The sequence below is a fragment of the Panthera onca genome, chromosome X, assembly GCF_046562875.1.
Source record: "Panthera onca isolate mPanOnc1 chromosome X, mPanOnc1 haplotype 2, whole genome shotgun sequence".
Lineage (NCBI taxonomy): Eukaryota > Metazoa > Chordata > Mammalia > Carnivora > Felidae > Panthera > Panthera onca.
In genome coordinates, this window is record NC_138357.1 from 109,191,962 (window position 1) to 109,206,707 (window position 14,746).

Genomic DNA, 14,746 nt, shown 5'->3' on the forward strand with positions numbered 1-14,746 from the left:
CATAGTGCCTGTGCCTGACACAGAGCAGGGGTTTACAAATTACCATGTTTTAAAATTATAGGCAATGTATTGTTCAAATATCTGCACGTGAAATAGCCCGTCTGATTCATGCTCAGGAATGTGTGGTAGGCAGAATAATAGCCCCCCCAAAGATGTCTACATTCGATTTCCCGGAACCTGGGAACCTGTAACTCTGTCACTTGACATGGCAAAAGGGATTTCACAGATGTGATTAAGTTAAAGATCTTGAGATGGCAGAGATTATCCTGGATTATCCGAATGCCTAATGGAATCGCAACGGTATTTTCAAGTGAAAGGGGCAGGCAAGAGAGTTAGAGAAGGTTGGCTATTGAAGCAGAGGCTGGACTGATGCAGTGCTGGCTTGGGAGATGGAAGGCACAGGGCTGTGAGCCAAGGAATGCAGGCAGCTCTAGAAGATGGAAGAGGCAAGGAAACAGATTTTTCCCCTAGAGCCTCCAGAAGAAACGCAGTCTTGCTGATACATGGATTTTAGCCTGCTGAGTTCCGTCAAGACTTCTGACCTCCAGAACTAAGATAAGACATTTGTGTTGTTTCAAGCTACGACGTTTGTAGTACATTGTTACAAACAGCAACAGGAAACCACTACAGAAGATAAAACCAAATCTCTCTTTTTTTTTAAGATCTTATTTTTAAGTAATCTCTCCATCCAACGTAGGGCTCTAACTCACAACTCCAAGATCGAGTCCTACGCTCCACCGACTGAGCCAGGCAGGTGCCCCCAAACCAAATCTCTCTTTGAGCATTCAAAGATGCTGGGTGCAGATTTTGCAAGATGAAGAGTTCACTCTTGGGTCCGTGCCATTCAAAATCAGTATAAAGTGCAAGGATTGTAATAACGATCTACCTGTGAATGGAGTGCCCATCATCGTGGCACCAGGTGGCCTTGATCACGCACTTGCCAGTCAGGCACGTTTGGATCACGTTCACAAGGCCCCAGGCACAATCCTCAGGACACAGCAGTATTTGCTGCTGTACTGGGAAACCGCGTCTGGTGGCAATGCAAGAAGGAAGCAAACTGGTTTCAGCATATCAAGAGCCAAGAAAGACAACCCTTTAGGAGTATCAGAGGAAGTATAAATTTGGTCAAGACAATTTGATAATAGTATTGAAAAACATACACAAAAAGCCTTGACAATGCAAGTAGCCTGACTCAGCAATTCTCCTTGTTGGAAAATTTGTGGAAAAACTGCATTAGTATGCACGTCCTTCACCTGCATACAAAAAAAAAAAAAAAAAAAAAAATCCTTCCATGGTTGCCATAATTACTTCTAGAATAACACTTGGGGAGACTGACGGGCGTATGGTAGTAAGTCCACTTACGCTCAGTAGGTAATTAAGACTGGCAGGTGTTTGTACTGACCACAGCTTGGTCTAGACTTGACCGTGTGTTAGATTAACCTTGGTGGTCCCTGAGCCACCTTTTCTACATTTGATCTTTTTCATGATAATCACCAAAATGGTGATTGTGACTAACACTTCCAATGTGAAGTCAGTGCCTGCCCTTGAACATTTATCATAAACTATCATCCAATTTTGTGGCTCAAATTAAAACTTTTCTATGTGTAATTGGGCCATTAAGTGGTGAAAATTACCTGTATTTTTACTTATCCACTGACATTCAGATAATATATTTGACATGCAAAAGTTGTGAATCCAAATTGTGCTCAAATCCAAGAGAGGAGTCTTTATTCATTTTTTTTCCTGTTGTCTCTGTTTCAGCCATATGTCTGGACCCAAACCCCATCACGGAGAGACCAAAATTTACACAATATTCTTGAGTATGATGGCGGCTGCATTTGGAGTTTTGATTAAACTGCACTACATGTGTGATTATTACTTGTAAACAGATGATTAGATATTAATTAGACAATAAGTGATTGTAAAGCACTTAGAAAGTAAAAGTGTTTATAAATACCACCAAGTAATAGCAACAATAATTCTTTACTGACTACACAGCTGCTAATGTCAATAAGAATGATTTATTCCAGCCAGGGCAACTTTAATTTATTAAAAAAAGCCCTACTATCCTATCTGTTTTGCTATAGCAAAACAAAATGTACTTTATTTATAACTTATTTGATCACCAGCATTTAGATAAACACATCTCATATAGATAAAAACAACTTACCTCTTTTAGGACCTTCTCAAACACAGCCACAGCCACTATGGCATGGCGTCTTTGAATGCTAAGAAATGGAGCTCCTGACTGGTCATTTCTGACTTATGTCTCATGTTTATTTCTTTTAAATGTAAGATGTAAGATGACATCTCGTTGGTGGCATTTTCATTCATGTAGGAGGTTAGTCATGTTGGGTCTGTGCAATTGTTCCCCAGCACCTTAAAGCAGTGCTTAAACTTGGGGTGCCTGGGTGTCTCAGTTGGTTGACTGTCCGACTCTTGATTTCCACTCAGGTCATGATCCCAGGGTCATGGGATTGAGCCCAGCGTTGGGGTTAGCGTGGAACCTGCTTAGGATTCTCTCTCCCCATCAGCTGCTGGGTGGCTCAGTTGGTTAAGTGTCTGACTTTGGCTCAGGTCATGATCTCACGTTTCGTGGGTTTGAGCCCCACATCTGGCTCTATACTGACATCTCAGAACTTTGAACCTGCTTTGATTCTGTGTCTCCCTCTCTCTCTGCCCCTCCCCCACTCATGCACATGCGTGCTCTCTCTCTCTCTCAAAAAAAAATAAACATTATAAAATTTTAAAACAGGATTCTCTCTCCCCATCTGCCCCTCTCCCCCACTCACACACTCTCTCTCTAAAATAAAAAATTTAAAAATTTAAAATTAAAAAAAAACAGTGCTTAGACTCAATAAATTTTGGTCAAACAAATGAGTGAAAGTTAATTCTTTTCTGATTATGACAGAAGCCCCAAAAGGAAGAAAGTCCCTGTTAAGGATAAAATAAAGCACCTTCATTCTATCTTCTTGATTTTGTTTTTCAAAAAGTAAGTTTTGAAGCTCTGACTACTTTTTATGTCTGACCATTATTTTTTTTCCCCCTAATGGCTTTTATCAGCCTGGCTCTTGACCCACTGGTGAATCTGGCAGTGCCTCTGTGTTTATTTTTCTGTCATAATTAAATGCAAGCACCCTCAATGAGTCCAGGTCCATGGTTTTAGAGATAGGAAATGAAGTGAATGAATATAAGTGAAGAGTGCTTCATGTTACATGAATTCAATAGGGAAGCGGTGAAGGGGCTATTTTGGATGATGAAATATGCATGAGTCAGCTCAGCAGCATTGTTAACAAAGCAAATATAACTATATCAAAAAGCGAGACAGTGTAGTGTAGTGGAAAACAGAGTTGAACTTTGATTCAAGAGACCTGGATTCAGGTGACAGTTCGTCCCCCTTACTGTGTGACCCTACTCAAGTCACTTAACCTCTCTGATTCTGTTTGCTCATTTGAAAATTTTCAGTATGAAAACTTGTCTATCTCAGAGTGCTATTATGATATAATTTAATGTGGAAAAGCACCAAGTGAGGGGTGAAATGCTTTACAATGGAAAACATTTTTATTACCACAATTTTCCCGAAGTAGGTGAAAAGGATTTATATGTGGGTTTCATTACTTAGTATGGTTGAATTTTTTTCTCGACTAGGTCAGGTTTCAGGCCCAAACCATAAGCCACATGTGGAAAACTGAGTAAGGGGCTCCAAATAGAGCCATGAATGTAACAAAATTCCGTAGAAGGTCATAATGGTTTCCGGGAAACACTAAATTCTGTCCACTTTATGTTGCTCTTTCAATCTCCTTTCTTTAATAAGCTCCTTGCTTGGTAGATCTGAGGCAATGAGAAAAAATGAATGAGAAAGAAAAAGGGAAGGTGGAAGAAACAGTGAAGTCACGATTGATGGTAAGGAGGAGGGATTTCAGAGGAAGGAAGTTTCTTTTTTTTTAATTTTTTTGTTAATGTTTATTTTTTAAGGAGAAAGAGACACAGAGTGTGAGTGGGGGAGGGGCAGAGAGAGAGGGAGACACAAAATCCGAAGCAGGCTCCAGGCTCTGAGCCATCAGCACAGAGCCTGATGCGGGGCTTGAACCCATGAACCGTGAGATCACGACCTGGGCCGAAGTCGGATGTTTGACTGAGCCACCCAGGCGCCCCTGGAAGGGGGTTTTACATACGGCATTCTTGATAAATAGTAGGAGCAGTATAATATATGGAGGGACATACAGACTGTAGCTAAATAATTTAAAATTACCACTACGGTTGAGCTAACATTTTTATACAATGGACATAAAATTTTCTAAAAGGATGACTAAAGATTGGAAAATAAAAAAGGTAAAGAAAAGGCGTTTTGAAAGAAGACTCTTAAGTGTAAGGCTTACTTCAAAAACACAGGCGAACAGACATTTCCATGTGGTGTTATGGCTCATTTTTATCCATATGAGTATATAAAAGACATTTTGCCATAAGAAACAGATATTAACTTTACGATGGGGCGCTGAAATAGTCTTATTTGGAGATATCCCGGGAGCAGATCCTGAGACAAAGATTCAAGTTCCAGCAGTTTGTTTGGGAAGTGAGCCCAGGAAACAGCGGCAGCAGTGTGGGCAAGCAAGACGAGGGAATAAAGCCGGGCGATGGCGGGGAGCACGGTCAAGCCAGCCACACCATGGCAAGTGGACCTGAATCCCACTGGGGACCTCTGTCCACGGGGAGCACGCGATTTGGAGTCATCCCACTTGAGGGCCGAACCCACGGGGGTGTTTAGACTTTTGCTCCTGTCAGTCACTGCTTGAGAGCTCTTAGGGATTTGGGCTGTTAATTTCCCAGCCCCTCAGCTCTGCCTCCCCGGGGCTGTTGTTGGGGGGTCTCCCATGGCCAGAGCAAGCCCTCACACAGAGATGCAGCTGAGAGCAGGTGGCAGCGGGCCGGCCGTTGTCCACCACAGTGAGGTCTGGGGGCATCGGGCTCACACGGGCTCCTGCTCTAAAGAGATAATTTTAGTTCTTCCCTGCAGATCTTTGGGAATGGACTTTCAACAATATGATGTTGTTCAAGGGCATACCGCTCGTAGGAAGAATAATGTCATTTTGTAGGTCTCTTCTAAGCTGAAGTCTCTACAGGTTGGTCTCCTCGTCTGCAGAGGGGGGCCCCTGTTGCTATCTGCTCAGCTGTTGTGGGACTTACAAGTAGCCCAGGATAAGTACCCAGCACAGTGCTAGGAATGTAAGAGGTACTCAATAAATGGGAGAGATAACGACGGCTGTGCATGTGAGCGGCAGCGCCGATGTGCCGAGCTCTCACCGAAGCCGTGCCCTGCTCGCGCAGGGTACAGGACTCAGGACCCCTGGCCCCAAATGCTCCCTGGAGATTTTCTGGACAGCCTGCCTCCAACACGATGCCTCTACTTATCCTAACTGGAGAGAGGACTCTCCCAGCTTGTCCCTCGCTTTTAGCTTTCTTGTTTCCTTTCACTGAGTCCCTGCCTCTTTGTGTATGTTCATGTGCCAACGTCTGTCTGCCTCACCCCGACCCCGTACCCAGCCCTTCATACTGTTGGGGAGGAGGGATGATGTTCATTTTTTTTCCTGACTAAAAGGGGAATAGATGTTCATCTTTTACATACTTGTTATAGATACGAAGATACAAAAAAGAAAGCAAATATCGCCCCCGATCCCACAGCTTAAAGATGTCACTATTCACATCTTGGTGTACTTCCCTGTGGGACTTTTCTCTAGGCATGTACATATCTTTTGGTATCTTATTTTGTGGTCTGCTTTTTTTGGTGATGTAATGTTAACATGTCGCCATAGCATTAGAATGGCTTCAAAAACATGACTGCTAACGCACATCTAACACTATATGAATGTATTTTGTTTTAACCATTACTCCTATTGCTGTAAGTTCTTTTTTTTTTTTTTTTTGCCTGTTATAAGTAATTCTGCATTAAGCGTCTTTGTCCATAATTATTTGTGTGCTTCTCTGATTATTTCTTTGGCGACAGGTTCCCAGGAGGAATTCCTAGGTCAAAGGGCATGCATGTTCTAAAGGCTGTTAGCATGTACTGACAAATGTCCTCCATGGAGTTTTTAACAATGTTAACACAGGTATAGACTTGTGTAACCATTACCATATCAGGATAGGGAACAATTCTATCACCCCCACAACTTACCTTCTGCTATCCCTTTACAGTCATCCCCTTCCCCTCTGCTAACCCCTAGAGGGTTACGGAACATTTAATTCCATACTGTGGAATTAACTGGTCATTCTCAGCTAATCACCTTAACAGCATGTGGAAGCCCCCACGTTAAAATTACTCCCACAAGGACCCTGCTGGACACCAGGACTCTGCTAAACAGGCAGGTGAGCAGATGAGCCTTCCATCTAGAATTCCCATCTAGAAAGGTAATTCGAGGACCAATTAGGAACCAAGCTGGCAAGTGACCCAGAACCTAGTGGGGGTTAAGGGGGGTTAAGTGCTTTCCAATGGGACCGTGTGGCTCTAGACAGTGGTTCTCAAACTTTACCAAGTGGCAGAACCTGCAGATTTCACCGAAACACAGATTCCTAGTCGCCACCACCACCGTCTGATTCAGTAATCTGTGGCAGGGAAGGAAGAATTTCTGGCAAGTTCCCAGGGCTGCCATTGTGGCTCCTTTGGGGACCACATTTGGGAACTGCCACTGTAAGGTAAAGAAAATATTGAGATGAGATGAACAATATCACTCCCATATCACCCAGCACAGTGGGAAAGGACCTCTTAAGTGTATTGTAGGGTTTGGCTCTTCCAGGCTTGTTAGAGATAAACTTGCAGCTTGAGGTGTTTTGTGTTTCCAGGAGGGCAGACAGGGCAGGAAGGAAAGGCCAGGAAGTGGGTGGGATGACCCCTTTTCAGATGACCCGGTGTCACTGGAATTCCTGCATTACTGGAGCTCTCTTAAGCATAGGTAATAATGGGGATGTCAGATGATGCCATTCTCATTTAAAGTGCCAGGATGTGTAACTGAAAATCTATGCTGCAGAATCCATTTTCTTTTTTTTAAGGCTAGCTCTCTTGATTTGAGGGGCAATGAAAATAATGCCCCTATATTAATATGCCACATTCTAATTTACAAAGTGCTTTCACATAATATTTATTTGGTCTCCCAAATTCTGTGAGGGAAGCAGGACAGTGTTTTTATCCCACCCTTTTTTAAATTTAAATTTTAGTTAACATGCAGTGCAATATTGGTTTCAGGAGTAGAATTCAGTGATTCATCACTTACATACAACACTCAGTGCTCATCACAAATGCCTGCCTGAATGTCCATCACCCATCTAGCCCATCCCCCACCTACCTCCCTCTGTCAACCCAGGTTTTTCTCTGTCATTAAGAGTCTCTTATGGTTTGTTTCCCTCTCATCTCCCCCCCCCCCAACTCCCATATGTTCATCTGTTTTGTTTCTTAAATTCCACATACAAGTTAAGTCATATGGTATTTGTCTTTCTCTGACTTATTTCGCTTAACATAATACATTCTAGCTCCATCTATGTCATTGCAAATGACAAGATTTCATTCTTTTTAATGGGTGAATAATATTCCATTTTGTGTTTGTATGTGTGTGTGTGTATACACTTCTTTATCCATTCATCAGTCGATGGACATTTGGGCTCTTGCCATAGTGTGGCTATTGATAATGCTGCCATATACATCGGAGTGCATGTACCCCTTCGAACCTGTATTTTTGTATCTTTTGGATAAATACCTACTAGTGCCGTTGCTGGATCATAGGGTAGTTCTATTTTTAGTTTTTTGAGGAAGCTCCACACTGTTCTCCAGAGTGACTGTACCAGTTTGCATTCCCATCAACAGTGCAAGAGGGTTCCCCTTTCTCCCATCCTTTGGACTATTGGTTCTCGAAGTATGGTCCTTGGACCTGCAGCATTAATATCACCTGGGAACTTGTTAGAACTGCAATTGCTGGCCTGACACCAGACGTACGGAATCAGGTCTTGAGGGGCCAATAATTTGCATTTTTAGGAGTTCCCAGATGATGCTGATGTTGGTACTGCTGGTCCTGGACCACACTTGGACGAAAAACACTGCTATAGATTAAAATGAAAGATCTAGAAGCCCAGGGACTTGTGAGGACTCCTACCTAGGTGCTTTTTCTACTACTACACCTGCTACATCCCAGCTCCCACCCCCATCCCCCGCAAATCTTTCCAATCCTTGCAACTCTGCTTATGAGTTTGAGGCCCTCGGCAATTATTACTCTCAATTGCAATTTAAATGGGACTAATAGGATCGACTTTGGGTTCTAACGAAGATTAAACAAAATCTGGGTAAAGCACTGTGCCTGTGCTTTAGAAATGGTAGCAACTGCCATGATTTTTATTAATGTTACTATAAGTGTGATATTTCACCAGAACGAATACCTTTGTAAGTTCTTTGAGTGTGTGTCTTTGGAACGCCCCTCTTACAATGGGGGATATTCATGGATGATTTAGACATTAAGGCACATCATCACTAACACCCCAACTGGAATGTTTGTGTGACTGGCATGAGCATTTGGCTGAGAGCAGGGTGCTTAGGAAATGGGACCCAGGACTGGTAAAATAGGAACAGAGGAATAAGAGACCAGTGTATGGAACAAGACTTCATTGAGGAAACTCAGAATAGCCGGGGAGAGGGGAGAAGTGGTTGAGGGAGGAAGCAACTGGGAGGCGGGTTGTCAGACAATCTACCTCCTTCAAAATTCCTCTCAGGGCAGCCCCAGGGGCAGGATCTGGAGCTACACCAGGGCTGGGGGTGGGGGTGGGGGGTGCTGCCAGTGCTCTTGTTGCCGTCAAGGGGATGAACACTCAGGTGCCCACAATAAATGTCCTGAGGGGCTCTCTGAGGCCAGCTGGCAATCGTGGGCACAGGGAGTTTGGGCCCAAATGTTGCTTTGTCTTCAGGGTGACTCCTATTTAGCAAAATTCTGACTATAGCACATCAAACACTCATGCCAGGGACATGGTCCTTTTTTTAACGGAGGTCTGCTACGTCCTTCCTCGAGGAGTCCCGGGCCCCTCAGGAAGCGGTTTTATCCTATCTGGCTAGTGCAGCGCGGGTCCCTCGCCCGGCACGGACAGAGACCTTTGCAACTGAATCAAGCGGAAGAAACAAAAGCAGCAAGTTCGGACCCCGTGGGCACGGCCGGCCAGCCAGCCAATGGGGCCCCGCCGCTCCCCGGCGGAGTGGTACTATGATGACAGTAGCCAACCAGCGCGCTCCATGCAAATGAGGTACTGTATCCCGCACCCGCCGCACCAGTGCCGTCTGGTTGTTATAGTGATAAACTGAGGCCTTGCCTTTTGGCTTCTCGGGGAAGGAAACGGGAGGGGGTGTGTGTGTGGGGGTAACCTCTTCACTTCCCCCAGGGAAGACAGAAAGAAGGGGCGAAGAAGGGGGATGGGTGAAGAAGAGAAAAATACGTGACAAAGAAAACATTCTCTGCCTGGGAGGAGACTCACAGAGGGTGTAGAGCTGGAGGGAGCATTCACTGGCCATGCCAGTACTTACCACTGATGCTGAGTCAGAAACAGGTATCCCAAAATCCCTTTCCAATGAGCCTCCCTCAGAAACCATGGAGGAAATAGAGCACACATGCCCACAGCCTCGACTGGTAAGTAAAGACAAAGGATGCAAATGTTATGCTTGGCTATGGCACAAAAGAGTTCCTTCTGCGCCTGCAGCCAGTGAGGAAAACGATGCTTGGAGGATTTTCATGTAAATGAGAATGGAGCTACCGCCTAATCCTTCTCAGCTGTTTATACTTAGCTTCTATACCGGGCGCTGCTCTCAGCTTACAAAGCATTATTGTATTGGCTGGGTAGGAAACGGGCTGTTTGGGCTATGCTGTTTTTCTGCCTTGGGAGGAGGGGATGGCCTTTTTCCTTTTAGGTGTCTTCTCGTCTGAAGATAAAAATCCCACAGTGCGTTTTAAAATGGTATTCGCTTCGCAAAGCTTGGGACGAGTCCGTTGTTAAGTTATAAATTCCAGCCGAGGAATGATTCGGTCCCCAACTCATTTTGGTGCCTAATGCCAATTTTGGAAAAATGAAAACGATATGGAAGCAAAACTTCCCCATTCGTTTGAACATTTCAAAATAAATAAGTAAAAGGGTCCCTCCGTGATGCATTTAGAAGCAAGGTGCATTTTAAATGAATCCTAAGCATTTCCAGAGTGTGCTGGGAGGGTTTGTCTTCAGATAGTAGAAACCTGGGGAAGCTGCATTTACTACTTAGAAACGGGTTGCATGCCTTTAATAATGAAAGTGTGGAAACGGGGGCGCTTGGAGCTTCCTTCCATCTCAGTGACTGGTATCCCAAATTTCATGAGTTGTTTCTGCCCTTGTGCATGATTATTTTAGCAGGTGTGGAAGATGGTTGTCAACCACCTGAGCTTAGTATATCCTCAAGGAATCAAAAACACCAAATGGGTGGTGGGTTTTCAGTGTCCTGAGGTCCTGTGAAAGTTGGAAAGACCTCTCTTCCAACTCTCAAGTTCAAGTGACAGACTAGTTAGAACAATCCTTTTTGTAGTCGTTTCCCCCAAGTTAAAAGGTGTAATATTTTGATTGGCCAAGGAGTTTGACCCTGGGAGGAGGTTTTTAAGAAAGTATTTTGTGATGTAGCATTTTCTGTGAACTCCGTAAATGAAGGCTCACAGATTCCCAGGCCAGCCCATCATGGAACCGCTTTTTCTTCATAAGGGTTACAAGGGTTCAAAGGCAGGCTTAGAACAACTTACAAAAGCATGAAAACACAAGAAATTAGAGTGCTGTGGGCTTTTGTTCACTGTGTTTCTGTTTTATAAAATATATTTTTCTTAGGGCAGTTTAATATTAATGTGTCCCGCATTTGAGCCACTTACTGAGTGGCATACGTGATGTAGGGCCTATGTTCTCGTGGGATATAAACCATTCCAATAAGTTTCTTACCGCAGGATTCCTCTGAACCACTAAAGAACTCCTGATTTAGCGTTGAAAAAACAACACAAATGACCACTTAAAGCCTGTAATGAAGATGGTGCAGGGGAGAGAGAGGCAGCATCAAATTCCAATTTGTATCATTTGACTCTCCTGCTCACTTCTTTTCCTTCCCTTTTTGCCTTTGAACTCTTCTGCCCCTTGGTTGATTCTGAGCGGGTGGGCAGAGGAAGTCAAGGGAAGGAAGAAAGTTGAAGTACTTTGCACTGTCACTTGTGACATCTCATCCCGGAGGTGGCTCTAAAGAATCCTGCAAAGCTGGCGAGGTTGCACCTGCACCTCTGTGCTGTTTTAGAAATAAGGAAATGGATGCTCAGAGAGGGTGAGTGACTTTCCCAGAGTCACACTGCTTCGAAGGAGTTGAGCTGGGATTTGAAGATCCCAAGTGGAAGATCTTTCCTGTACAACACCCCCTGGAGTGAGGTACATTCCCTTCCCATCTTTTTGCCAGTTCTAGCCTAAAGTAAGCGCGGGTGTGTATACAGAAGCTGAACTGGTAAAGTAATGGCTTCGGTCTACCTTTGATTAAAACACACACACACACACACACACACACACACACACAACTTTACAGGGGGCGCCTGGGTGGCTCAGTCGGTTGAGCGTCTGACTCTCGGGTTCAGCTCAGATCATGATCTTACTTGTCGTGGGTTCTGGCCCCACGTTGGGCTCTAGGCTGACAGTGCAGAGCCTGCTTGGGTCTCTCTCTCCCTCTCTCTCTGTCCCTCCCCCACTTGTGCTGTCTCTGTATCTCTCAAAATAAGTGAATGACCTTAAAAAGAATTTAAAAAGCTTTCCAAGTTGTCTATCATTGTCATGGGCTACTGAAAATTTGGTCGGTTTAAATCAGGGCTGCAGCCAATTTATAATCCACTACTCAGGTTTTAGAAACCCCTTTTCTCAGCAAACTTTGATCACTGTAGGGGTCTATTCTAAGTTTGGATTTACACTTGAGGGCTGGACTTTCCCTGGCTAGTGATTTTACTTGAATAGCTAGGCTCATGTTAACCACTTAATAACAAAGATTGTTGAAGAGAGAGTGGCGAGGGAAAATGTCAAATAGCATTTCTTTTTATGGTTTTTAGTAGTTTCTGTTGATCCTTAGCTTTGCTAATATCTTCACATTTCAAATTGTATAAATTCTTTGTTATGCCCAGCACCCACCCATAATGATCAAAATCACACACGGGTCACTGGCGCCACAACCGTCGGCAAGGTATGACTGCTGAATTCCAAAGTTACTTACAGTTCATGAAAAACTTAAGAGATTCCCCTCCAGAGGACAGGATCCTTCTCCCACTTATTATCAAACGTGAATTCATACAGTTTAGAGGAAACAGGACTCAGTAACAAAACATCATCTTAAAGTAGCGGGCGCCGGGGTGTCTCAGTCAATTGAGTGTCCGAATCTTGATTTCAGCTCAGGTCATGATCTCGCGGTGATCGTGAGATTGAGCCCCGACGTGCTCAGCGCTGAGCGAGGAGCCTGCTTGGGATTCTCTCCCTTTCTCCCTCTCCCTCCTCCTCCCTCCCTCTCCCTCTCCCTCTGTCTCTCTTGCCTGATCACACATTCTGTCTCTCTCTCTCTCTCTCTAAAACAACAAAAAATTTTTCAAGTAGCGATTAGCAAAGTAGTTCTCTTTTTATTAGCTGAGGCACACATTGGCTCCCCAAACTCACTCTGACTTTACCTAGGGATATGGAAAAGGAAATTTCTGGGTAAATAAAGGGCCATAAAGCTTTACTGCAAGACCTGGAGTGTGAACTTAGGTTGCTGAATGCCGTTGTCTGTAAGTAAAAATTTTATTTAAATCTCAGCAATTGTGTCAAATGCCCTTTTGTAATGAACTGTGCTTTTTTTTTTTAATTTTTAATGTTTATTTATTTTTGAGACAGAGAGAGACAGAGCATGAATGGGGGAGGGTCAGAGAGAGGGAGACACAGAATCCGAAACAGGCTCCAGGCTCTGAGCTGTCAGCACAGAGCCCGACGCGGGGCTCGAACCCACAGACCGTGAGATCATGACCTGAGCCGAAGTCGGCCGCTTAACTGACTGAGCCACCCAGGCGCCCCTGTGCTCTCTTTTTAGTGTGGCACTTGGAAAGCTGTGCGCAGTATTTCTGTGTCTATGTGCGTTTGCCTATATATTTTCCGCGAAGCTTCTCTTGTGATCCTGCTGAACTCAGCCCGCGTTGATTGAGTACCTACTACGTGTTGAGCTCTGAGCCCTCAAGCAGTTTGTGATCTGGGGATTCTAGAAGAGACTGGCACATAAACAGATAGTTTACCTACTGGATGATAAGGGCACTGTGTGCTAAGAGGTGTGTTATCAAGTGCATTGGGGGCGGAAAGGAGTGTGGTGACCTCTCCACGAGTCAGTTTCCTGGGGAACGTGGAGTAGAAGCCAGTCTTGTCATCGCTGTATCTCTGGCCTCTGATACAGAGCCTGGCATAGCCCTTTAAGGAAATGAGGCGTGAAGCTGGCGCACATAAATAAACGGGCCTTAAAACAATCTTTATTTTATATCCTTGTAACTAGCAAATTGATAAGGATATTGAGGGTGCAGTGCGGTCATGTTCAAGGGGAAATTTTTCTGAAAGGAATATTTATAGATTTTCCCACCTGCCTTCTTTCTCGTTGAAAAAATATATAAGAAAGGAGAGGAGTAAATAGAATTAAGTAACACTGATTAAATTAGAAAAGAAATAACGAAATTACCTAGGTTTTCTGATCAAGCTTCTATCTTGGGATGTAATCGTATTACCCCTACTACTTTACCATGGTGCTCAGGTTTGGGATGTGTCTGACAACTCTTCTTTCCATCGTTACAGCGTTTATCCTTGATCCTTCGCTTCTTGTCCCTTCTTTGCTATTTTCTTGCTTCAACATGATGCAAGGTGACTCATAAGCTTGGCTGTCAAGGAGAGAAACTGAGTGGTCAGGGGTGGTGTGGATGTACTAGTCCTCCTCCAAGACCCAATTCCTGAGGGGTGAGTACCCCTTGTGGGCAAGGACAGTGCCTTCATATCTCCCCAGCTCTCAGACTGTGCCTAGACAAATCCTCCAGGTCCAGCAAGTACCCCATGAACCCTTTCGAATAAGGCCCAGCCCTCCCCCTGCCCCCCGCCCAAAGCTGTCTGCTTAAGGATTTGGTTGACGACCTTGGTCAAGTTCTTCTAGGAGTGCCTTGTACTGTCAGAAGGAAGTTGTAATTCTAGCCTGCAATAGTCACTTCCATGAAGATGGGTGTACCACGAACCAACTGAAAAGGCCTTGGAAATAAAAAAAAAAAAAGGGGGGCTGGTTCGATACGCCACATTAGCAGGAGTTCATCTCGGGCTTGACTTCAAAGCGGAGCAGTGCCAAGAGACTGCTGTCTTGAAGAAGGTGCATTATGTCAATTGGGAGGTAGGATGCTCACCCGCTAATGATCAAAAAGATGACTGGATTTCCAGAGACATTGGTGGCTTCCTTTAGTAGTATCACCATCTATTTAACCCCTCAGAGCAGCATGTATTTTAAAAGGGAGATACTTACTGTTCTGTGTTGGTGAAAGTAAATCTGAGTTTCCTTGGGCATTTACTGTGGTCAGCTGGAATCATGCCCAAGGTTATTATCAGACATTTTCCTGTTGGTTTCAGTCCGAATGCAGCTTCCATTTCTTGCAGATCGATACTAGCCAGGTGTATTGTTGAACATGGAACCAGTGAATTAGTTTCCTCCATTCTCTTA

At 44.2% G+C, this 14,746-nt stretch overlaps 1 protein-coding gene across 12 annotated transcripts in view; it reads left to right on the forward strand.

Annotated features, from left to right (window-relative positions):
* PCYT1B (phosphate cytidylyltransferase 1B, choline) overlaps positions 1 to 14,746 on the forward strand; it is a 126,286-nt gene that overhangs the window by 17,567 nt on the left and 93,973 nt on the right. For 2 of the 12 annotated variants that reach the window (XM_081793427.1, XM_081793424.1), the window contains exon 1: positions 9,301 to 9,647. The exons of 6 other annotated variants lie outside the window; for them this stretch is intronic. In XM_081793427.1, the coding sequence (XP_081649553.1) occupies positions 9,531 to 9,647 (117 nt within the window). In that variant the 5' untranslated portion in view covers positions 9,301 to 9,530. Of the gene's footprint in view, positions 1 to 3,811; positions 3,904 to 9,299; positions 9,648 to 14,746 lie in introns of those variants that run through there. 4 more of the 12 variants (XM_081793432.1, XM_081793426.1, XM_081793423.1 and 1 more) reach the window with 4 other exon arrangements.